The 27,247-nt window shown below is 37.9% G+C and overlaps 1 protein-coding gene and 1 pseudogene across 1 annotated transcript; both read left to right on the top strand.

Moving 5' to 3' along the window:
* Window positions 1-627: 627 nt before the first annotated feature.
* Window positions 628-2,543, top strand: LOC149134678 (uncharacterized; annotated as a pseudogene).
* Window positions 2,544-6,899: 4,356 nt separating this feature from the next.
* LOC149134677 (uncharacterized) lies at window positions 6,900-7,289 on the top strand. The gene has a single exon (XM_089355804.1). It carries the CDS (start codon window positions 6,900-6,902, stop codon window positions 7,287-7,289), a length of 390 nt encoding a protein of 129 aa, XP_089211930.1.
* The last annotated feature ends 19,958 nt before the right edge of the window (window positions 7,290-27,247 follow it).

Here is a 27,247-nt window from a genome sequence, read left to right as displayed (position 1 = left end):
TACTCCAGATTGATGAAGAGCAATGACTCTGAAACTAGTCTCTGGATGCTGGCTTTGCTGGGTAGAGGTGCTTATCTCCCCTGTTTGAAAACTTAAGGATCACAGAACACTTGTGTCACATAGCCAACTGGAAACGATGGTTCCTGGGGCTAAATAGCAGTAGCATTCTTCCCTTTCCTGGGACTACCACATAAGGTTGGCAACAAACCATCACTTTATTGTGCTGCTAATGTATAAGTCTCTCTGAGACATTTAGAAATGCAATATTTCTAATAAAACTATACAATCTTTGCTAAAACAATAAAATTGTTATGCCTCCACGCATATAAAGAATAGATATATCGAACGATATCGGGTCATCCGTTATTTTAATGCACTTTTTTCCATACAATATTTCTTATTTTTAAAGGTATTGTCACATTCTGTTCACGTGTGCCTTTTATGTGATAGATACGATAATCCTTTCAACAGATAATATTGGTTTCAAATTTTGGCACAAAACAGCAATTTCAGGGGAGGGGTAATACGATTACGTCGACCCCAGTGCTTAAATGGTACTTATTTTATCGACTCCAAAAGGGTGAAAGGCAAAGTGGACCTGGCGAACTTTGAACTGAGACCGTAAGGATGGGTGAAATGGTAAGCATTTTGCCTGAGATACTAACTATTCTGCCAGCTCGCCACCTTCTTTCTACGGATAATACTGAAAACAGTTTTGGAAACTATATCCTATAGGAAGGTAGTACCTTACGGATATTTTGAAATGATTGTAGGTGATGCAAATGATATATTCAACACTGGTGTGGCACAATCGACATTCTATATCACAAAATATGTTTAGAGGAATCACCTGTTCCCGAGCAGCGCATGTGTATCCTTTATCACAAATACAAGAGACGCCACTCCTCCAGTCAAATGTTGTTGGTTCCATCTAAGTTGTCAGACATGTACTCGAGAAGTACATGCTGGTATGATAAGTGTATCTCTCCCAAATTTCACGTGTAACAGCTGTAAACGTTGAGCATTTATTCCTTACCTACACCCAATATGTTATTATTTTTACAGCTAGTACATATGTAATATACTCATTCCTCTTTCTACAGTAGTGATGAACAAGTCTGACTACTCTGAAAAATTGGCAAGTCTTATAAGTGATGGTAGCTAAAGCAAAGTAAAGAAAGACCCAGCTCTGAAAACAGAGGAAGTTGTCACAGATCTTGATCAAGAACAAGGATCACTTTACACCAATGAAGTACAGACTCAACACTGCAGTAAACTACCACACATGTACAGTCTCTCTAAGATTCACAAGAATGGTATTCCATTAAGACCTATAGTGAGCTGTAGAGGTTCAGCACGTCATCCATTGAGCCGCTTCTTTGTGGATATAATCAGTCCATTAGCAGGCAAGTCAACATCGTACGTGAAGAATTCCACCCACTTCACAGAATTGATCAAGGATACCCCCATGGAATCCAACCAGATGGTGAATCTAGATGTGATAAGTCTGTTCACCAAAGTCCCAACTGGTGAAGAACTATCGGTGATTCAAGAAAAACTAGTGACAGACACCTGTCTAAAAGAACGCACTAGTATATCAATAAGAAACTTGATGGAAATGTTGACCTTCTGAGTAGAAACTACCTATTTCAGTATGGACACTGATATATATCAACAAGAAGAGGGTTTAGCTATGGGTTCGCCATTATCACCGATAATAGCCAATGGGATACTTTAAGAATTTGGCTTTAGGATCAGCACCACTAAAACCAACCCCATGGCTGCGATATGTTGATGACGCCTTTATTCTCTGGCCCCACCAGGAAGATGTCCAAGTGCTGTTAGATCATGTAAACTTAATAAAGTCATCCATACAGTTCACATTGGAAAAGGTAAAAGACAATCAGCTGGCATTCCTGGACATATCAATAACACGTACCAAGTATGGATTCAGGACATCCGTATACCGCAAGCCGACCTTTACTGGACGATACCTCAACTTCAATTCCCACCATCCATACAGTGTGAAGAGGGGAATTGCTCGGTGTCTAAAACATCGAGCAATGAATAAAAGTAGCGATCGTGATACCCACCACGCAGAAATGATCAAGCTCAGTAACAATCTATTAAGCAACAACTACTCCACAAATATATTATCTACTCCAATTATGAAGAAAAGAGAGGATGAAACCAATAAACTGTCTACAGTCTGTCTACCCTATGTGAAAGGCCTCTCCGAAAAGATACAAAAGATATGCGGCCCATATGACATTAGGACAGTATTTAAGAGTAATACAGCACTTCGCAAATATCTCCTTCGGGTAAAACCACCAATAGAAGAGAATATGACCAAAAACTGCGTGTACTCCATCCCATGTAGCTGTAGTGGGTTATACAAAGGTGAAACATAGCGACCCCTCAAAATAAGCGTAGAGGAACATCGCAAAGCTGTGACACGAGGAGATATGGATAAATCTCGTATAGCTGATCATGTTTGGAAAAATGGATACCGCCCCTCCCCCTGTGGGGTGAAGTTAAAATAATAGACAGAGAACACCACTGGAAAATAGGAAAACTAAATGAAGCAGCACATATGCTAGGACACAAAAACCTCCTAAGCAGACCGAGTGCAGATATGAATAACATATGGGAACTGGTATTAAGGAAGGATAGGAAAAAAATAGACTTATAAGCCCTTAAAAATATTCACTCCATAATTGCCCACGGGCGTATGGCATAGTGGTTAAGAACGCGCGCTACGAACCCCAAGATTCCGAGTTCAATTTCAGGCAGTGACCTGTATAATAATAATAATAATAATAATAATAATAATAATAATAATAATAATAATAATAATAACAGCATCGAAAAAATACCTTAGGAATGAAAACCTAGGTTCGACATTTCCCCCAAGACACCTGATGAAGGCTGGAGGGTATACCAGCCGAAACGTTGTGTTAACAACAAACAAGATGAGGACAAATATCCGTCAAATGTAAATAATGTACATAATGTAAATAATGTACATAATTCCTCATCTCTTAAATATAGAACTGTACTCTCTCTGCTGTTCAGTAGCTGTTATCTGAGCGATGCACTGCAGTATACAAATGCTATTTAAACCGACTCTTTTCGTACCGATTAGTTAGACTTGGCACTCTGGCTCGATGTATGTATGTATGTATGTATGTATGTATGTATGTATGTATGCATCTACGTATGTACGTACGTATGCATGTATGTGTATATGTGCCTGTGTAGTATGTATGTGTGTATGTATATATATATATATATATATATATATATATATATATATATATATATATATATATATATATATATATATATATACATATTATGTACATAGGTATGTACGTATGTATGTGTAATGTGCGCATACATGTTGTATATGGTTATGTATATAAGTGTATATGTATATATATAAGTATGTGTTTATTCATATATGTATGTAAATATGCATATCTACTTCTAGGCGTGTGTATGTTTCCTCTTTAATTAACAGGATTTTTCTGATAAGGAACAAGCTGGTAACAAAGCAACAATACTCCATCACTGGAATTTGGATAACTGAGACTATTAATGTTAGGTGTTGAATAGCTTTTTGAGATTGCTACTGTGACATTTTCTAACATAACCGAATGCAAAAATAATTATTACTATAATTGCGATTCTATAATCAGGATGGAAAACCCACAAGTGTCCAAGAATTTATCTCTAAACTTTCTTCTTATTGATTTTGGAAACAAATGTATGCAACTGCAGAGTAGCTAACCTTTGAGACTGTATGTAGCTTCTCTCTTCTTTCCAATAGATATATATTTGCGTTTGAAGGATGTTTCGAAAGAAACCTTCCATCAAAACTGCCTGTATTGATATAGGTGTATATAGTCAATGACAGGGATATTTCTCTGTATTTATCCCAGAGTAGACTTTCATGCAAATTGTATCTTATTTTAGCAAAGAATCTTAAAGGCACTTTTGAACAGCAACTAAACACATGTTAAATGTCTTCCACAGATAAGTGAGATGATTGACATTTAGGGTTGCATCTCGGGAAATTAAGGGCTTCACTGTCTTTTTATCATTAGATATTTTGTAACTGTCTCATACTCTTGGATTGCAATGCATAACCTTCGAAGGTTATGTGATGTAACGAACACGAATCCAAGAAGTCTACAGTTTTTGTTTATATTAGTACCATCCTCAAATTTGCTAGAAATGTGTCCGTGCGTAACCTTTTTGTGGTATGCGAAGCTTCTATCTATCTATCTATCTATCTATCTATCTATCTATCTATCTATCTATCTATCTATCTATCTATCTATCTATCTATCTACCTATCTCGATAGATGTATATGTGTGCGTGCGTGTGTGTGTGTGTGTGTGTGTCTGTGTGTGTGTGTGTGTGTGTGTATTATACACTGCATGCCACATTATTAGGCAAATCAACCTTCTCTCAATAAATAAATGTTTATTCGTTTAAAACCAGTTGTTTTCCCACTGACTGTTCGCAACACCTGTCTGCACACATTCTGTTAAAATATTCGGACATGCGTAGACGAAATCAAACGACGACCATTATTGTGTAGCAGCTACATTTCTGCTGTCCCAAATTATTAGGCAGGTGCCCAATTTAATTGTCATTATGGATCAGAAGCGTGATCTTACATCGAATGAGAAGTCTACCATTGTGTCAGAGCTTGGAAAAGGGAAAAAAAAACAGAAATATCAAAAATACTGGGAAGAGATCATCGAACAGTGGAGAAATTTGTGCAGTCTCCTATTTCTGACCGGTCGAGGGCAGTTAAGGGTAATTAGAGGATTGCTACGAGTCGTACTTTGTCACGTATGAAAAGGGAAGATCTGCAGAACCCATGTCTGACAAGTAGGGAAATCTTCAAACGTTGTGGCAGTGAAGACGTATCGAAAACTACCAGGCATCCCCTCTTGAAGCAGGTAGCCAGGAATGTTAAACCTGTTACAAGGATCCTCTGAAGGCTGTTCATAAGCAGAAGAGACTGAAATGGGCAGAAGAATACACGAAGATAGATTTATCAACGGTTCTATTTATTGACAAATGCCGTGCTACCCTTGACGGACCAGATTGCTGGAGTAAAGGTTGAGTATCAATCAGAAGGAACCGTCCTCATAAATTGAAACGCCAATAGGGGCGAGGTGGGGTCCTGTTTTGGGCTAGCATCGTTGGTAGTATGATGGTCGGGCCATGGAAAGTCCCAGAGGGCATTAATAGGACATCGAAAATATATTTTACCTTCTTAAAGGACAATTTCCAACTCTGGTTCAAATAGCAAAAAACTTTCATTCAAGAGAAAGCTGGTTTGTTTTCATACAAGATAACGCCCCGTCTCATGCAGCGAAGGATTCTAAGGAATACCTGCAGCAAATAGGCTTCTCTGGAGGTCGTTTGATGGAGTGGCCGCCTTGTTTCTCTCACTTAAATCTGATTCGGGACCTGTGGAGAGTCCTGAACAGGCGCATTTACCAAGATGGACTGCAGTTTTCAAGTAAAGTTGCCCTCTGGGATGCTATCATAGATGCTGTTCAAAGCATGGCACAAGAGGATATCATCACCTTGACAAATCCAATGGATCAGTTAGGTAGGTAGGTAGGTAGGTAGGTAGGTATGCATTACAACCACACCAATTCAGGAAAAAAGATCGTTCTTGGCGATTTCAATGCACTGTATTTGGCCGCCATAGCATCAAAGTAAACACTAACGACTTGAAGCTATTTGAAAATTGTTCAGAATTCATCTCAATAATGTTTTTTTTATCAAGAATAAGGTTACATAGACTCACCAGAGATCTAAGAATGGTCACATGACTGACTTTATCGTCAATCACAAACATGACATTAGCGATGTATGTAACGTGCGTGTGATGCAAAGCGTAGAGTGGGATACATCACAGAATGGTACGAGGTAAATTTGAAACAGAGGTCTGAAAAAAGATTCGTATGAGTGGGGTGAAGATAGCAAAGCGTATCGATATTACAAAACTGAAACTGCCAGATGTACATGAGACCTTAAACAAACGATTTGATTGTCTTGAAATTGATGGAACAAAAGAGAACTATAAAATACAAGTCTTGTCACTGGGAGTCAATGTACTTGGTTTTATAAAGAAGAAACATAAGGAGTGGACTTATAATAATGATGCTTCTATCAGCCAGCTACTGAAAACGAAACAAGCTTTTCATGAAAATATTTTGAAACAGTGCCCTTCGTTACAGCCTATAACGGAGAGGACTTATAAGGAATACAATGCAACGTTACAGCGGAAACTAAGAAGAACTAAGAATGATAAGTGATTGAAGGTCTCTTCAAAGATTTAAAGAGCTCATGGTGCAAAGTACTCGGAGATATTTTATGGTCTTCTACGTGATGTTTTTGGCTCACCAACTTCTACTGTAATTTACAGTAGTTCCTCAGAAGTCCAAGGACAATATTACTGTCATCAAAGAACAGACGAAAATCCTGCAGTAACGACAAGAGCACTTCACTGATTTCTATGGTTGCCCATCAGTAGTCGATGATAATGCCATAGAGAGTCTTCCTCAATGCGATATAACATTCACAATGGATCGATTACCATCTTATAATGAGGTGAAAATGGCTGTCAAACAGATAAATACCGGTAGAACATCTGACCGAGGTGGTCTTCCCGTCGAACTGCTGAATGTTGGAAGCGAAAACGTAACACATATATTTAACCTCATCACCAAGAGCTGGACTGGCACCTCTATTGTAAAAGACTGGATTGCTGACATTTTAATGTCTTTGTTCAAGAGTAAAGAGTAAATGAGAAGAAGGAACTTGTGACCTCCTGGCAGTTGTCGACAAAGTGCATACTAGACTGATGGAAGATATCTGTCCCGCAGTCATCCCTGGATCACGAGATGGCTTTAGATCAAGCAGAGGGACTATCAACATGATGTTCTCTGCTAGACAGATTCTAGAGAAATGCACTGAACAGCAAGTGTCTTTATATCACGTCTTTGTTGATTTACCGAAAGCTTTTGATAAAGTTATCAGAGTTGCACTGCGGAAGATCCGTGGAAAGGTCGGGTACCCAACATTGCTAGTTAGTATGTTTAAGCGGTTGCGCCAAGACATGAAGGCTCGAGTCATCTTTAACGAAAAATTGTCTGACGAAGTTGACAATGGAGTAAAGAAAGGCGATATTCTTGCTCTCACACTTTTCCATATTTTTTGTTGTTCTGCTTACGCATGCGTTCCACGAATGTAATAATGGCGTCTTCTTGCAGTTCAGACCTACTGGAAGAGTCTTCAATTTGAGAAGGTTCAATTTCAAGTCGGTAACTTTTGAAACTTGGATCAGAGAACTCCTTAATGCAGATGATGTTAACTTCCTGGCTCACACTGCGGATGCCATACAGTATAATTATAGATAGTTTTACTGCTCTGTGCACAGCTTAAAATAAGTCTGAAAAATATACCAAGGTAATGCTCACACCTGCTCCAGGCGAACCGTATGTCGAACCAAATATCGAAGTATATGGTGCAAGATTGGACGTAGTTGACACTTTCGTTTAAGTAGGTAGCATGTTGTTGAGAGATGACTTCCTGGATACAGATAGATATCTACGCATTCAGAAAACATTTGGGAAGCTTATAAAGAGAGTCGGAGAAATCGCAGCATGGCCCTCAAGACCAGGCTTGCGTACTAACGGTTCCATTGTACTTTTGTGAAATATGGACCGTGGACATCTCAAGCTGCTTTGGCACTTTTATGAAAAATGTTTGAGACACGTAATCAACAAATGGCAAAGTAAAACACCTGACGCAAAAGTCCTTGCAAAGGCAGGATGCACAAACATCTAGTCACTCATGATATCTATTCAGATGCTTTGGACAGTTCATATTTTGCATATGGAATTTTATAGGTTTCCAAAGCAGCTGATCTACGGTTATCTGTGCATTGGACAGCGTCCGCAGCACAAACTGCAAAAAAAAAAAGGTACAAATACTGCATAAAAAGTAACTTGAAGAAATTGCAAATCAATGTAAAGAACTGGGAAGAACTAGCTTTGGAAAGAGTTGAGACAGGGAAGCGTATAAGGGACGGTTGCGAAACATTTGAAGAGTGCTGCCCTGATCACGAATAGCTAAAGCGCTGGCTTCAGGGGGTCTGTCATCAGAACCTCAGTGAGAACATAAAGTGCTGGACGTGTGAAACGTGTGATCGTGAACTCATTTCCCAGGCTGGGTAGGTCAACCATCTGAAGTCCTCAGAAAGATCAACTGTAACTAACGTCCTTCCTTCTAGATGGTATGATCCGGCCTGTGTGGTGTGTAAAAAGGCTTTTAAATAGATTTCCGGTCTAAAGAGACATATGACGGTTCATACAGATCATGTTTTAAAACGTGATCCGGTCAGTCTATAGGTTACAGCTTTCGCCTGTCACCTATGCTTCAAATCATGCAGTGCAGCGAGACTAAATAGTCATCTGTGAGGTTATAGACGGAAGGTCAGAAATGCCATTGACAACTAGGAACTTCAGAGAGTCGGCAATCATTTGTGAAAGTGAAGCAATCACCATCTATGTGTATATGCAGCAAAATACGTCAAACAAGTCATTACAAAATTTGATGCTTTGAGTTTTGCATCCATTAATTTTTAATGTTTTCCAAAATTACAAACGACTTTCCGATGCGGTGGTCAGTGTAAAATCCATGCCTGTGGCAATGAAGTACCATCACTGCAGCGATACTCCAATCGTCGGCTAAGCTGTATCTGCTGATGGCGTGTCGGCGGTGTCTAGGAAACTAGTTTAAGTCTTGTCATATTGATGTACATTTTTATCATTGTGGGAGCTCATGACAGGGAGGTACTACATCTTAAAAAGAAAGAGGAGGAACGCACAAAGTTTGGTCATACACAACAGCAGCGTCGACAGTATATTTGTAGTGTTTATGTATGCTTTGTACGTATGTATGCATGCATAAATGTATGTATGGAAAATATTTGTTTCTAAGTAGGTATGTATGTAAAGAGGTTTTATATGTGCATGTATATAAAATCATGGTATGTATGTTATTCGCAATACGTATAAATATATGTGTGTACATACATACATATATATGTACATGAATGCAGGTTTATATATATATATATATATATATATATATATATATATATATATCATGCATTGTATGTTTGTAAGTAGGTATGTTTATATGCAATTATGTATGTCTTTTTATGCATATTTGTTTGTAAGATGTATGTATGTTTGTAAGTAGGTATAATTACCTTGTTTTCTCAAATATCTTTTTTCCTGTTCCCCTGCGTCTCTCCTTCCTCCTCTCCTCTCCTCCTCTCCTCTCCTCCTCTCCTCTCCTCCTCCTCTCGCCTCTCCTCTCCCTCTCCCCTCCTCCTCCTCTCGCCTCACCTCTTCTACTTACTCAGCCTTTATTCCTTACCTTGGACACCAACCAACAAACCGATCATCTTACCTGTTATCAGCAAGTTCAGTAGAATAAACAAAAAAAGGAACCCCCCCCATCGCCACCATCACCACCATCACCACCACCACCACCATTACACCACCACCAACAGGAGCTATTTCATGCCAATGCCAAACATTCCACCTTCACCTCCTTCACCTCTTATATTCCCCTTCACCGACTCACCCATCTCGCTGTTCACCCACCCCAGTGCCTCTTTCTCTACCTATTTATCTTTCACTCCCTCTCTTACTCGCTCGCTCGCTCACTCACTCACTCGCTCACCCACTCACTTACTTTCTCTCTCTAATTCACCATTACATAAATAGTTCACATTCTTTTATATTGAGTCACAAGAAGAGCAACACTAACTAACGGCTTAGGTCTATGAATGAACTTTTCATTTGTGGAATAGAGCCTCGTTCTGGTTACATGCTGCTGATTGGTAGAATTAATTCTAATAATTCTTTCATATGTATATATGCATCCATGCATGCTGCATGTATGTATGTATGTATGTATGTATTTATGCATGTATGTATTATGTGTGTGTTTGTGTATATATATATAAATATATATATATATATATATATATATATATATACACATGCACACACATACATATATATGCAGTTATAAATGCACACACGCGTATAACTACCTATTTATCTGTCTATTTATCACTCACTCCTTCTCCACTCTATTTCTCTCTCTCCCTTTTCTCTCTCTCCCCTTTCTCTCTCTCTCTCTCTCTCTCTCTCTCTCTCTCTCTATATATATATATATATATATATATATATATATATACACTCACACACATACACACACACACACACACACACACATGCATACATTTATATTTCTTGGCATATTTATTGGTGTGTATATAAACGTGAGGGTGAAAGAGAATGAAATATGGACGGGGGTCTGGAGAATAATATCGTAGAGGAGAGATTGGAAGGGAAAAGAATTATGTTGTTTATGCTGAAAGTTATTGCGAGTATGCGAGGACAGGTGTGAAGGTTTTTCTATATCTTTTATATACATACGCGCGCGCCACACACACACACACATATACACATACTTATATTTACTTATTCATGCGCATACATACATACATACTTACATACATACATACATACATACGTACATACATACATACATACATACATACGTACATACAATCTTCTGCATTTATATAATTTATCTATACATACATATACAAATATATATATGTAAGATATTTGTGGGTGTCTTTGGGCGCGTATTGAAGGTGGATCTGCCTACGAAGAAAAGAAGAAAGTAACAGTAGAAAATTGAAGGGCAATTGCGTGTCAGAAGCTCTAAAGAAGCATCTTAAATGTCTTTCAAGATTTAGTGATTGTGAGTTCAAACACCGTTCGTACTAATTTATCTTTCACCCTTCTTATGGTGAGTAAAATACGAGCTGGGATTGTAATAAGGCAGGCTCAATCGATGGTATGAAGGAATTGATATATCAATAAAATAGGCACATATGAATTTATGAATAGATGAGAGTTTTGTAGAATACTTAGTGGTATTTCATTCAGATAGAACAAAGTTCAGGTTTTCAATTCTGGGTGTGTGTTTTCATATCAAAAGACTGGCGATGATTCATAGGGTCCATCTGTATTCACATACTTTACTAACTTTGAACTATAACTGGCCTTTTAAACAATAGCACAGACATGCAATGGATGGCATTTCAATAAGGAAAGTGGGCATATGCATAAACTTCATTTATATATGTGCACGTGTATGTATGTATGTATGTATGTATGTATCCCAAAATACAAAAGAAAAGGGAAATGAAGAGATCATACAATGCATACATACCTTTTCCACCCTCTATTTTCAAAAACCTCTCTCTAGACCCTCCAAACTCTCGGAGATAGAGGTATAACTTTACAGTATATTTTAACAATATCTTTTACATCTACATCACTATTAATATCAACAGCTTCAGAGAAAGATCTTCACTAACAACAACCCTAAACTTGTACCAGAAAAAGAATAATTATAAGGTGTGCACACCCATTAAACTCCAAAGAAATCATACCTCCATGAATTTAAACTAGTAACTACAACTTCCACACCTTATAAAACACTTCCTTATGTATCAATAATTATAGGTAGAAATGCATATTAAACTTTGAAGAAGTTATAACAACCTTCTCAGGTATTATTTAGGCAATTAGTCTTAATCGAATTCAAATTACACTGCTAATTACTTACACTTATTCCTCATTCAGAAATATTAACAAAAAATTGGACACTACGAGTAGCACACTACAACTACCCGAAAGTACTGTAATAGAAATAAGCGAAACGTAGATTAAAAACGAGGTACCTTTTGACAGGTTACCCGACGAGACATATTTGCACCTATGATGAACCACGACTGTTTCTACAGCATCTTACTCGCGGGGCGCCGTTGCACGATAGGTCGAAATGATCGTAACGAATAATATTTTGTTAATTCCATGTGTGTGTGTGTGAGTTTGTGTATATGTATGTATGTATGTATGTATGTATGTATGTATGCATTTATGTATGTATGTATGTGTGTATGTATGTATGTATGTATGTATGCATGTATGTATGTATGTATGCATGTATGCCACTGGATGAGTGGCGGCGGAGGGTTCAAGTCTTATTTAGATAGGACAGTGATAAGAACTAGAGATAAGTCTAATTTTAGTTGTCCACAGCTTGTCCAGGTGTCCTACACTGACCATAGAATGGTTAAGTGTAGACTGGACATAGCACACTTAAGATAGGACCCGGATACTGGAAGCTGAATAAGTCTATTTTGACTTGTGAGACATACCGTAGCCGGATTAAGGAGTTAGTGCAGACGATGTTTACCGGAGCCGTGGTTAATAACCGGTGGTGGTTCGCCCTCAAAAGAGCCATTCGATTCGAGTCCATTAGGTTTAGTAAACAACTAAGACTAGATAGGGCTAGAACAGAAGGGCAACTAGTTAAGAACTTAGCAGAGGCGTTGAGGTTGGGCTCTGCATCTCACATTTTGGTGGCGAGAACGGCATTAGACCGTCACCTTAAAGCCAAACATGAGGCTATAGAGTTCGGGTTAAAGTGCGAGCATTGGGCCGTGAGAGAATTAATGTTGCCGGATGGGCCCGTACGATAGAAACCCAGCGTGGCAACGATGCCACAATTAGGTCTCTTGTTGACAAAAACGGATGCATGGTCAAGGAGCGGGACGGGATGTGTGAGGCGCTTTACAAGCACTTCGCCGAGTTATTCGGGAGATGCAGAACGCTGGATCATGGTGAGGCCCTTAGGGACTTCCTGTCTGGTGGCCCGCATCTCTCGGCACGAGAGGTTGAGTGCTGTGAAGGGCCAATGACAGCCGAGGAAGTAATCGAGGTGTTGGGCGAGTGCCCCGGGGAAAAGTCGCCGGGTCTCGATGGTCTGCCCTATGAGTTCTATAAAAGTGTGTCAGACTTGTTCGGGCACCTGCTGGCTAGTGTCTACGCCAACTGGCAGCAGAATGGGAAAATTCCCAAGTCTGCGAGCCGGGTGTGGGGGGGGGGGGCGCTGATCAGAAAGGATCCGAGCAAGGGGGACGAGACAGGTAACTTTAGGCCCATAACTCTGTTAAACACAGAGTTAAAGATTCTGGCCAAGGTATTGGCAAAAAGGTTGGCGGGGGTCGTGGACAAACTTGTCGGAGAAGCGCAAACTTGCGCTGTCCCGGACAGGTCAATCCACGACACTCTCTACCTTATACGCTACTCTTTAGAGAGGGTAAGGAAACTTTCTCGCGCAGGGGGAGCACTGTTGCATTTAGACCAGTCTAAAGCATTTGATAGGGTCGACCATCGGTACTTGGCGGTGGTCCTCGGGGAGGCTGGCCTGGGCCCGACCTTTCGCGGTTGGATTTCTGCTTTGTATAGCGACATCGGATCTGTCGTCAAGGTGAACTGTTTCTTTTCGAAGCCGTTCAGGATCGAGCATTCAGTTCGTCAGGGGTGTCCCCTGTCCCTGCTTCTGTATGTGTTGGCTCTTGAGCCATTGCTGCGGAAGTTGGAGGCACTAGGAGCGCGCCGCATGATCTCTGGTGTGGAAGAGGAGCTACGGCGTATGCGGATGACATCTCCATCATCATGGCAGATGAAGGCTAACTTCCAGTGGTGGAAAAGGCCATCAAAAGCTACGATTCGGTAGCAGGAGCAAAGGTTAACAAGAACAAGTCGGTCAGTTTGCAACTCGGCACCTGGAGGGGCAAGCCGATGCCGTCCAATAACGACGTGGGGCGTTGGACGGAAGGTCCTGTTAAGCTGCTCTGAGTCTGGATTGGTCCAGACCTCCAGATAGAGATAAATTGGAGTGAGGTCGCCAGCAGGATGATCCTCGAACCCAGACCTGGTCTGGACGGGCGTTATCCCTGCTAGGGAGGGCCGAGGTGGTGCAGGTGCTTATAACATCAGTAATCACCTACCGTCTGACCGTGGTGCCTTGCCCTGATTTGTGGCTGAACAAGTTGGAGAGAATCCTTTTCCGCTTTCTGTGGAAAGGAGGAAAGCCACTTGTAAAGTGCTCTGTCTGCTGCCAGAAACCGCTAAAGGGTGGGCTTGGCTGAAGATGCGAAAACTCGCGTTGAGGTTCAAGCACCTCTGGCTTTACCTGGATGGAGAGCAGGTGTGGTCACCACACATTCGATTCTACCTTCCCCAGTTAACTTCCTTAACGGACATCGGTGCATGGACCAAGCGGAGACCTAAACTGGGGGAATGGCATTTGGAGTGCCGTTAGGCACTCCAGCTACTCTCTCGGGTGGGCAACGCCGGCAGCAGGAGTTCCACTGCGGATTTCTATAGCGGGTTAGTAGAATTTATGTCAGAAGACGCCTTGGAGAAGACCCTGGGCTACGATGAAAATTAGTTGGTCAGCCTGTTCCTGAAAACGTTCGGGCCGGGGTATCTGGATAATTACCAGAAATCCCTGGCCTGGCAGTGTTTCCGTGCGGCGTTACTTGTTCGCAACAAGCTGTTAAGGTACGGAGGTGCCGTGTCGCAGACATACCCGCGATGTGAGCAGGATAGGGAGACCGTCTTGCATGCATTCGTGGTGTGCCCGGAGTTATCGGGACTGATTGCTTTTGCCGAACAACTGTTGTCAGTGATGAGAAGAGTACAGCTATCAGCGGAGTCTATCACTGAGATTGTGCCACCTCCTTTCCTCATCGGGGAAAGGAAGACTTGTTTTTCCTGCGTAGTAGCCATACTGAAAGAAACAGTATGGAAGACACGTACGAAAGGTATAGTGACAGGTACCTTTGTCTCTGGCCAGGGGTTGGTTAACTTTTTTAGTTACCACCTCGGTAGTAAGATCAGGCTGGAGAAGAGGTGTTTGTCATGAGATATGCTTGTGAAAAGATGGAAGCCAGTGGCATGCAAGCTGGGTATGTTTGGCACCAGGTAAGTGTGGCCGGATCAAGAAGTAAAAGTTCTACCCAGATAGGCTGGGTGCCTTGCCCTTCTGTAATGTAACATTAAATTTGTTAACTTTCATAATGCTCATTGAAATTTTTACCTATCATCATATTGTAAATTTTTAAAACGTTTTAAAGCTACTTCACCCTATATGTTTGTCTGTCCTTGTATGTCCCCTCTCTGCAACGCCTGAATGGCGAATTTTCATGAAATAAAGTAGCTTGCTTACCAACCACATAGTTCCGGGTTCAGTCCCTCTGCGTGGCACCTTGGGCAAGTGTCTTCTACTATAGCCTCGGAGTAAAACGCATATTTTAACTGCATACTTTTATTTCCAACATATGTTTCGAAGAATTACAATTTATACGATCCATAGGAATCGGCGATGTTAAAAATGTAAACTTCTCTTCAGGGAAATGCATGGGAACCAGCTTAAACGTAAGACATTATATATATAAGTATGTGTGTTTGTATGTGTCTGTTTGTCCCCCCAACATCGCTTGACAACCGATGCTGGTGTGTTTACGTCCACGTAAGTTAGCGGTTCGGCAAAATTGACCGATAGAATAAGTACTAGGTTTACAAAGAATAAGTCCTGGGGTCGATTAGCTCGACTAAAAGGCATGGCCACAGTCAAATGACTGAAACAAGAAAAAGAGTAAAAGAGATATTGTGTATTACTAAATCAGGAACTATCAAACAACACAAAAACAGAAAAGAAATGCAAAATCAATTCATAGCAAAACTGTTACCTACCAAACAATGATACTATCTGGTTATTTTGTTAGCAAGCAACAAAATATGGCCAGAAAGGAAATAATAGTGAGTGAGGTGTGTTGGCCGTGAGATTGTGTGACGTTCATGCCTTCGGCTAAAAGTTCGGCTAAGCCATCGAACAAAATAGCATCATAGAATGAATATCTACAGTTATCATCTGACAAAATAGCAACACGGAACACACCCCGTCCCCTATCATAGTCTTTTGACACCTGATACCTACACCTGCCAAAGTCAATTACTATAACAAACACAATAAAAAAAAGATGACATTTTGGTGGGTGAGGTGTGCGAGTAAAGACTTTCCCCAACCCAAACACTTCCAGTCACCTGTGGTTTATAAATAGTGACACTCGCTTTTGTCGTTTTCTTTTTCTATTGGTTTTCTTTTAGCATGAATTTGACATTGCTTAAGAATGTATAATGGTTATAGGTTTAAATATTTCGACATTCATTCATATGCATGCGTGCCCGCACACGCACATGTATGTGCCTATATATATATATACACACATACACACATATATACATACGCACGAAAGATACTAATGTATGTATACGTATGTGTGTATACATGTTTGCATAGACACACACTCACACATACATATATACACATTCATACGGAGATACGTGTATGCTAATCTGTTTACAGTCGTGCATCTGAATGTAGATCCATTAAATTATATGCATACATACACTTATAATATTTATAAGTGTGTGTGTGTACGTGTGCATACGTGCGTGTATGTGTATGTATGTATATATGTATGTATGTATGTACTATAGTATAATATGATAAAGAAGTGCGCTAGAAGGCATGACACGTAACTAAAGGTTTGAGCTCAGTAGAAAGTTCCACACGTCCCTCCTATAGCATAAACCTGTCAGTGACATCGACCTATTAACTCGGTTCATTTTCTGATATGTACCACGGAGTGTTCGTCCTGTATTGCTGTTATTGCTTTAATCTTTCTAATAGTTATTGTTGTAACTGCTGTTGTTGTTAGCATTGGGTCAGCGACGCCTCATAGTTATTTTTTCTCCTTTCTTCTCTGTTCAGTAGATATAAGTGTGTAATTGCGAGTGCGTGTGTGCCAAACTGAATAAGTTCGGAAGGCGAGGGACCTCCACCACTCTCCTTGCTTCTATCTAGTTTCTACACATTCTGTCACTCTCTATTCTTATTTCTTTATTGCCCACAAGGGACTAAACATAGAGGGGACAAACAAGGACAAACAAAGGGATTAAGTCGATTACATCGACCCCAGTGCGGAACTGGTACTTAATTTATCGACCCCGAAAGGATGAAAGGCAAAGTCGACCTTGGCGGAATTTGAACTCAGAACGTAACGGCAGACGAAATACCGCTAAGCATTTCGCCCGGCGTGCTAACGTTTCTGCCAGCTCGCCACCTTCTGTCACTCTCTATTCTGCCATACCAAGGCCGCTTGTGTTGTATAGCTGGAATATATTATAGTGATCTTTTTTCAAATGATCATTTCACTAAAATTTGAACATTTTGCTACAAGCGCGCATGTGAGTTGATTGTACGATGATATCTGCCTAATTGTTTTGCTCAAAAAGGGAAATAATTCTAATCTTTTTTTATGTTTTCCTTTTTTTCTTTTTTTTTTTTTCACTATCCCAATTTTTTAACCTGCCTTCATCTCAATTTTTCTCGTGATTTCTCTTGTTCTATTGTACTGATTTATACCTTGTACAGGCCATGTTCCCAGAGCTTGAAGATTACTTCCAGACACTAGACGTGTTTTAAAGCCCGCCTAGATAGTATCTTCATGTATGAAACTATCAGCAGCTCATAAGTATATACTGTGAACATTTAACTATACTTACCTCTTACGAGATAGAGTACTATTTTGTTGATCTTACCTTAACGGAAGAGTAAACTTGGCTTAGTGGTTAGGGTGCAGCACTCACGTTTCCAAGATCGGGCATTACGTTGTGTCCTTGAACAAGACACATCATTTCACGTTGTTCTGCGAACATATCATTATCTTACATATGGCACGTCGTGCACCTGTAGAGGTAATGTTAATTTGATGGAAGGAGTGAACTTATGTGAACACAAACATTTGATCACTGTTAACAAATTAATTGTGTGGTTGTTCAGCGAGAAATTGCAGCTGAACAACTGCACAGTTGGTTTGTTTATAGTGATCAAATGTTTGTATTCACATAAGGTCACTCCCCCCCCCATCAAATTAACATTACCTGCACAGGTATATATATATATATATATATAATCATGTCAAAGACCTATAATCTTTTAAGGGATGTTTGCATCCTAGTTCTCCGGTCTATACCAGTGTTCAGTGCAAAACTAAATACGTTAGTTTTACATTGATGTATATTGGTATTTAAAATATTTATGAATGAGAAAAAGAAGAAAATGGAGAAGTTGACATATAGACACCAGTTTATTCAAAGATATTCAAAACAATATAATATGAAATTCTTATCCCTACAGCCGTTTCCATGTTCAATTAATTTAATTAGAGAAATTAAATTAAATTAAATTAATTTAAAATTTTCATATTGAAACTGGTTAATTGAGTATTTCCAGAAAGGAGTTACATTCAGACGTGTTGGTCGACCCTTGACAGACTCAGATGTGTGCGTTTTGGTAATTTTGGTAATGTTGGTATTAAAAAAAAAAACCGTTATGAGTGTGTGTGTATATATATATATATATATATATATATATATAACAAAGATGTATGATAAAGTTGTGTGCGTTCGTTTTTAATACATGATAGTTGTTATTGGTGGTGGTGTTGCAGTTAGGCTGAACTAGATGTTAGAGAGAGAGGGGGGATTGAAAGACAGAGATATATAGATTGAGAGAGAGAGAGTGATGTACAGACAACGGTGACATTCGTGTAATTGTGCGTGAGTTTGTTAAAATATGGAAACCAACAAAAGATATGAAGTAACAAAAATTGCTAATCAATTATCATGTTATAGTATAGCGTCATCCATCTTTGTGCCCAATAGTTATGGTCAATACAACTATATAAACAAGAGAAAACTTAAACGTTACCAAATACAGTTTATAAAATATATATATATATATATAAACTAAAATTACTAAAGCTAGAATTACTATAAAATCAATATGTTTTAACTCTAACTTACTTTAATAAATTATATTATAAAATATCAACTCATGAGAAACGTACTTGACTGAATTTATAGCAAACCACAGTGATACACTTACGTGTGTAGAAAACTTAATATTACAATGTTAGAATAATAAGAATACTATTTGTATTCTTATTCTGCTTTATATCATTACATTCAGTAGGATTGCTATTTGCCATATTACCTATATTCAAAAGGTTGAGATAGGCTTTAATTTGGGTTGTTTCCCCTTCTACACTAGACGGTTCAAGTACACTTTTCTTACTAACACTTAGTTGCATTTACTACGGTTATAATTATTATAAAAATTAGATCTTTTTTTTTTTTTCGTTAACTGAAGAAATGATCTGGGACAAGTTATTTGATACAGAAAAGACAACTTTAAGAAATCTAGGGTTAATAATATAATAAAATCTATTTTCCTTTGTAAAGGGTTTACAAAAAAGTTTCTATAAAACCAAATCATTCTTAATTTGCTTAGCGAAAATAATATTCTTATCAGGAGATGCATTATAATTTTCAAATTTTCGAATCTTACTAAATATATAAGGGGTTTGTTGTTTTCTTTTACTCTATTATTCATATTCCTAATCGTGTGAGGATAATCAGATGAACGAAGCAATACATTGGTTCTCGTATTTTGTATCCCATTTTTCTTATTTGGAGATTTAAACTTACCTACTGTATCCCTATTCCTATTCCTGGTAGTTTGCTTAACATCTTTACTAACATGAGATACATGCATGTTATTAGAGATTCTGATGTTCATATGTTTAGGATAATACTTCAAGTTTTGTTTAAACCCGGCTTTGCGGAGTGCCACATTATAAAAGTTAGCATTTTTGTCAAAAATATCCTAATTAGACGATAGATTAGAAATTCTTTTAGAGATATTATAAACCAAAAAATTCTTTACAGAGCAGGGACGATTACTCTCGACATTTATATACTGAAGATTGGAGTTAGGCTTATGGTATGGCTCATAGTTGCCAGTAATGAGATTAAGATTAACATCTAGGAGGTTAATGATTCATGTTCATTTTCTATAATTATAGAGAGTCCAAAACTCTTTAAAGATCTGCAATATTTCTTCTTATATAATTCCAGTTTCCTATTAGATACGTTCTTAATAGTAAAGAAGGCATAATTCCGATATAAAACCTCCCGCAATTTCAGGAAAATCCCTTCCTAAGATAAAAAGAATATAGACACCAACTAAATCTATAATTTGGGCAGAATCTGCAGAGCCCATGGCTATATCAAAGCCATCTCTACTATCTATCTTAGTCCAATACTTGTTTTCAACGTCTACAATAGTTCTTCTGGCAGCTGAAATAACATTAATTTCATTCATATTTATATTCGAGTTATTTTTCGCGGATAAAAGGGCCTTATTTAAACTATTTGGTTAATTGAAGTGTAATAGCTATCAATATCTATTTGCATGAATTAATTCCTACTTTTATATTTAATGCTACTAAATCAATCTATTACTTTATAGATATTAGGTCAGAGTTTGTAACTTAAACTTTCTGGAAATTCTCCCCTGATGAAATACCCAATTAACCATTTTCAATATGAAAATTTAAATTTAATTTCTCTGATTGAATTTATTGGATATGGAAACAGCTGTAGAGATAAGAATTTTGTATTATACTATTTCGAATATCTTTGAATAAACTGATGTCTATATTTCAATTTCGCCACTTTCTTCTTTGTCTCATTCATAAATCTATATATATAAAACTGAGAATTATGTGTGTGTGTGTGTCTGTCTGTCTGTATGTGTGCATCAATAAACTTCGAGAACTACCCAAACGATTACATTCAAATTTCAATTTGTAATTTTCCTGGGGCAGGATACTACATTCACCAACTATATGAGTAACACTTTCTTCCTTTGATTTATAGAACTTTAATTGGGAATCTACCCGATTTTCGTCTATCTTGGCTTTTATACACTTAATCCTCAATGCCTGATTTTGTACTGCTACTAAAAAACTTTCTGTCTCTCTTTTCAGCCTTCATTTCTGCAACTACAACATGTCTTATTATTACTATTTTCTGCCACTATCTTTGGAAATCTACTATGCAAAGCCTTCTCTTGCCAATAAGGTAAGGCTGCTTTTTTTCTGGCTTTTAACTATCTTTGTTTTTTTTTTTTATTTCCCTATCTCCTACTGTTACTCTTAATAAAATTCTTAATGAAATTTCCTCACTACTATTATTATTTACGACGTCGCACTGTATCCAATATCATGATATTGTTGATTGAAAATATTGTATCTACCGGTGATTTGTACTGTCTATCAAGTCACAACAAGGAACTGAAACAGACGCAATATGCGTGCACTCCCAAGTAATGCCAAGTTTTGTAATACACCTAGATTGTAGGGTATTTCTACAGAAACAAACTACAGGGATCTCAGTTCTTAGGTCTCCATATTTACCAATATTTGCCCTTTCTTTCATGAAAATACGCTCATCTCCTAGCAGTGTCACGTCGATTATTAGGCATCCTTGTTTGTCCCTCCTAAAGATTACTATATCCGGCCTTCGGTGCTCTAACAACTTGTCTGCCTAGAAATCAAAGTCCCAGGGGATTTTTGCCTTCCCCTTCTCGTCCCTTTATCTTTTCCGGTGTATGTCGGTACCAAGTTCCTATTACTTCGTATTCATACTTCCGGCATGATAACCAGTGAAGGTTTTGGGCTACCTTGTCGTGTCTGTGCTTGTATTCATTTTATGCGAAACTTTCACAAGCACTAACAATGTGAGAGTCGCTTTCGACCCTCTTCCTATTCATTCTGCAGAGGTTCGCTGCACTGTGTGATGTATATCCCTTGATGTTCAATGCCTGATCCTTGGCAGTAATGATTAGGTATTCTGTCTTCCTTTTCAGTTCACCCTTGTTGAGCCATCTCCTTGAAGCTTCCTAGTCTTTTAAGTTTATTATTATTATTATTATTATAATTATTATTATTATTATTATTATTATTATTATTATTATTATTATTATTATTATTATTATTATTATTTCCTTTGCACAGCTTCTAACGCTGGAGATGAACTACAGTGTCAGCTGTTCACTACCAGTGAACTAATGTAAAATCTCTTATTTTTCGAGCACCTTCCGGAGTATTCGAGAGGTTCCAAGCAGTGCTGTTTTCTGCAAGTGCTCCCACCTCACTGCAGCCCCTATTTGTTCTCGAGCCTTTTTCTCACTGTTCCCAGGGCTCCGACAATTATTAGTACTACTGCTACCTTTTTCATCGACCACAACCGCTTGACTCTCCAAGCTAACCTGTCATATCTCTCAACTTTCCTTTCTTCGTTATCGCATACATCGTTGTCAGCTAGGCATGCTATATCTAGGATTCAGCATAGTTTGTTTTCTTTCTCAATGAAGACTATGTGCGGCTTCCTATTTTCTATCTGTTGGTCGAACTGAATCATAAAATACCATAGGATCTTTGCATTTCTATTTTCGACGATGCCTTCAGGCATGTGGTCGTACCAAATTTTTGCTCGTCAAGTCATACTTGTTGCAGAGTGTCCAATGAACAAGCCTTGCTATATTGTCGTGGTGTCTCTTTTATTCCTTCTGGGCTAGTGGCGTACATTGGCTGGTAATATGCCATACGGGAATATGTCCACAGATTCTGCACTTATCACTTTCTGCTGTTTTTGTCCACAGATTCTGCACTTATCACTTTATTATTATTATTATTATTATTATTGTTCAGTAGTTTTATTTTTATAACGTGCTTTCACTTCACTACCGAGCGCAGTTCTGTGCGCCTTGGGTATGTGCTGTGGTTTGCTGTGGTGCTTTTATGTTTACTGTATTGAAAGTGTTTTGCGTAGAATGTGTGCATTACCCAGTAGTGCAATTTTCTGTATGTTACATATATTTGTAAGTCCTGGTATTTTTGTTATGTATTTATCTGAGTATTTTTTTATTATACCTAAGGCACCTACTATGATAGGAATTGTTTCTGTTTTTAGACTCCACATTCGAGTTATCTCTATTTCCAGGTCTTTGTATTTTGAAAGTTTTTCCATTTCTTTTCGAGAAACGTTGTCATCTGCTGGTATTGATACATCAATTAGAAAGCATTTTTTTCCTTCATGATCTTTGACAACTATATCTGGTCTATTTGCCTTAATTTCTCTATCTGTGTGTATTGGCATATCCCAGAGTATGGTTGCTTTCTCGTTTTCTGTGACCTTTTCTGGCGTGTGTTTATACCATCTTTTTTCTGTTGTTATTCCATAGTGTTGGCATAGCTTCCAGTGTATATAGGTCCCAGCTCTGTCGTGTCTGTGAATATATTCCTTCTTAGCCAGGACTGGGCAGCCAGAGATAATATGATTTATTGTTTCTTGTCCATCTCCACATATTCTACAGTTACTTGTTATATTTCTTTTCATTATGTGTTTTTGGTAATTTCTGGTGGGGAGGCTCTGGTCTTGTGCAGCAATTAAAAATCCTTCAGTCTCTGCTTTGAGTTTATTATTATTATTATTATTATTATTATTATTATTATTATTATTATTATTATTATTATTGTTTAGTAGTTTTATTTTTATAACGTGCTTTCACTTCACTACCGAGCGCTGCTCTGTGTGCCTTGGGTATGTGCTGTGGTTTGCTGTGATGCTCTTATGGTTACTGTATTGAAAGTGTTTTGCGTAGGATGTGTGCAGTGCCCAGTAGTGCAATTGTCTGTATGTTATATATATTTGTAAGTCCTGGTGTTTTTGTTATGTATTTGTCTGAATATTTTTTTATTATACCTAAGGCACCTACTATGATAGGAATTGTTTCTGTTTTTAGATTCCACATTCGAGTTACCTCTATTTCCAGGTCTTTGTATTTTGAAAGTTTTTCCATTTCTTTTAGGGAAACGTTGTCATCTGCTGGTAATTGATACATCAATTAGAAAGCATCTTTTTCTCTTTTTTCTCCTTTTTTTAAATTATTATTTTCATTATTATTATTACTATTATTATTATTATTATTTTTTTTTTTTTATTTTTTTTTCTTCATGATGTTTGACAACTATATCTGGTCTATTGGCCTTAATTTCTCTATATGTGTGTATTGGCATATCCTAGAGTACGGTTGCTTTCTCGTTTTCTGTGACCTTTTCTGGCGTGTGTTTATACCATCTTTTTTCTGTTGTTATTCCATAGTGTTGGCATAGCTTCCAGTGTTTATAGGTCCCATCTCTATCGTATCTGTGAATATATTCCTTCTTAGCCAGGACTAGGCAGCCAGAGATAATATGATTTATTGTTTCTTGTCCATCTCCACATATTCTACAGTTACTTGTTATGTTTCTTTTCATTATATGTTTTTGGTAATTTCTGGTGGGGACGCTTTGGTCTTGTGCAGCAATTAAAAATCCTTCAGTCTCTGCTTTGAGTCCTGAGCTTCTCAACCATTGCTGGGATTTTTCACTGTCTATTTCTTTTGCATTTAGTTTAGCCCAGTATTTACCATGTAGGGGCTTTTCTTGCCATCGTTTTATCATGGTCCGTTGCTGTTCTAGTTTTAGTTTGGATTTCATTTGTTTTATAGCTTCTTCTTCTTCTTCTTCTTCTTCTTCTTCTTCTTCTTCTTCTTCTTCTTCTTCTTCTTCTTCTTCTTCTTCTTCTTCTTCTTCTTCTTCTTCTTCTTCTTCTTCGTATTTGTTAGGTAGATTGATTTCTTGTTTGTATTTGTCAGCTTCCTTAAATACTGGAAACAGTTTTTTGTTTTGCTCGTGTTTTGTGGCTATTTGTATTAGTTTCCCTTGCTTCTGGAGTAGGTATTTTTGCAGTCCTATGGTGATTATTTTATAATATTTTCCAGCTGTATAAGACCCCTGCCACCTTCTGTGTGTTGTATATATAGCCTTTCTATGTCAGATTTTGGGTGGTGCATCCTATATCCTGTCATTATTTTTTTTGTTTCTCTGTCTATTTTAGATAGTTCGTTTAGTGTCCAGTTAAGGATATTGTAGCTGTAGCTTATAACTGGGACAGCTAAAGTGTTAATACCTTTTATCTTGTTTTTAGCATTGAGCTCTGTTTTTAGTATTGGTCTAACTCGTTATTATTATTATTATCATTATTATTATTGTTGTTGTTGTTATTATTATTATTATTGCCTTTGCACAGCTTCTAACACTGGAGATGTATTACAGTGTCAGATATTCACTACCAGTGAACTAAGGTAACACCTCTTATTTTTCGAGCACCTTCCACAGTATTCGAGCGGTTCCAAGCAGTGCTGTTTTCTGCAAGTGCTCCACCCTTATTGCAGCCCCTATTTGTTTCACGTATTTCTTCTTATTATTATTAGTAGTAGTAATATTAGTATTGTTAAGGCGGCGAGCTGGCAGAAACGTTAACACGCCGGACGAAATGCTTAATGGTATTTCGTCTGTCCTTACATTCTGAATTCTAATTCCGCCGTGGTCGACTTTGCCTTGCCATTCATCCTTTCGGGGAAGTTAAATTAAGTACCAGTTACGTACTGGGGACGGATCTAATCGACTGGCCACTTCCCCCAAAATTTCGGGCCTTGTGCCTCGGGTAGAAAAGATTATTATTATTATTATTATTATTATTATTATTATTATTATTATTATTATTATTGAGTGAGAGAGCAGTCCTTGCCATCAAAGTGACACTGGTGTAAAATATATGAAGCCCATTATACCCATCATGACTACCAGTCTGGTAAGAGTACACCAGGCACATGCATCACAACCATATGTGCGCGACATGGTGGTCTCATATCAAGATAAACAGCGCATAACCACGCAGGTGGGGCCCAGTTAGAATTTTCTTCAGGTCGAGTAGCCCATCCTGCTCAAAAGGTCCCTGAATAAGGTTTGTTTTAGGATTTTGAGAAAAATACCAATGTTTCCAAAGGTGAAATATTCAAACCCCAAAGAATTCCTTTCAACACATGGCTATGATGCTCCCCCACTACTTCTGCTCATGATTAGAAATGCACATATCGTCAACCGCTAAGGGTCATGCTCAACTGGTTAAGGTCAAGCAACTGACAAGCAAATCTGTGGTATTAAGCAGAATATTTGCTGTAGCCCATCTTTTATACCAAGACAAAACAATGTACATGATAACACTTCCAATGAATTAAGATCAGAAGCCATGAGAGCCACTGCCTGGTACTGCATCCGGGCATCTTATTATTATTATTATTATTATTATTATTATTATTATTATTATTATTATTATTATTATTATTATTATAATTCATATTATGGAGTGACAGAGCAATACATATCACTAGAGCGACACTAGACAAAAATATGCGAAATCTGATATATTAATCATGACTACTTGTCTGATAAGGGTACATCCGGCACATGCATCAAATCTATATGTGCGCAGTATGGTGATATATCTTGATATATCACCACATCAAAATATATCTTGATATAGCGATATATCAACATAAAAAGCTCATGACTTTGCAGGTAGGGCCCAGTTAGAATTTTCTTCAGGTTGAGAAGCCCATTCCGCTCAAAAGGCCCCTAAATTAGGGTTCTTTAGGGATGATGAACAAAACACACGTGTTTCCAGATGTGAATTATTCAAACCCCAAAGAATTCCTCTCAAAACATGGCTATGATGCTCCCCACTACCTCAGCTCGTGATTAGAGATGCACATATCGTCAGCTACTGAGCTACATATGCTCAACTGTTACTGTAACCCATCTTTTATATCAAGATGAAACATGTACATGATAACACTTCCAGTCAGTTAAGATCAGAAACCATAAGAGCCACTGCCTGGTACTGCATCTGGACATTTTATTATTATTATTATTATTATCATTTTATGTTTGACTTTTGCTTTGCATTTTTATTATTATTATTATTGTTATTATTATTATTATTATTATTATTATTATTATTATTATTATTATTATTATTATTATTATTATTATTATTATTGTTGTTGTTGTTGTTGTTGTTGTTATTATTGTTTTTGTTTTTTACTTTTAATCTGTATGTTTGTTGCAATTTCTTTCTAGCTTTTACTTCATTTAGAACTGCTTATAATAGATCATGCGTTCCTCTCGCCTTCTTGCAATCTTTCTGTTCTTGTGGCAGTAAATTCTGGTTGTCCAGGTGCTCGTAAATGCTTTCTAAAAGCATTCCTCTTAACAGCTTCCACACTAATGGTAAGCAAATGATTGGTCTACAATTGCTAGCTGTATTACCCTTGCTCTTATCTTTCATAAGAAGTATTGTTCTTCCTCTAGTCATCCAATCCTGTATTATTCCGTCA

Source organism: Octopus bimaculoides, chromosome 7 (genome assembly GCF_046866305.1).
Source record: "Octopus bimaculoides isolate indiv1 chromosome 7, ASM4686630v1, whole genome shotgun sequence".
In the NCBI taxonomy this organism is placed as follows: Eukaryota; Metazoa; Mollusca; class Cephalopoda; order Octopoda; family Octopodidae; genus Octopus; species Octopus bimaculoides.
This window is presented reverse-complemented; position numbering and strand designations above follow the sequence as displayed.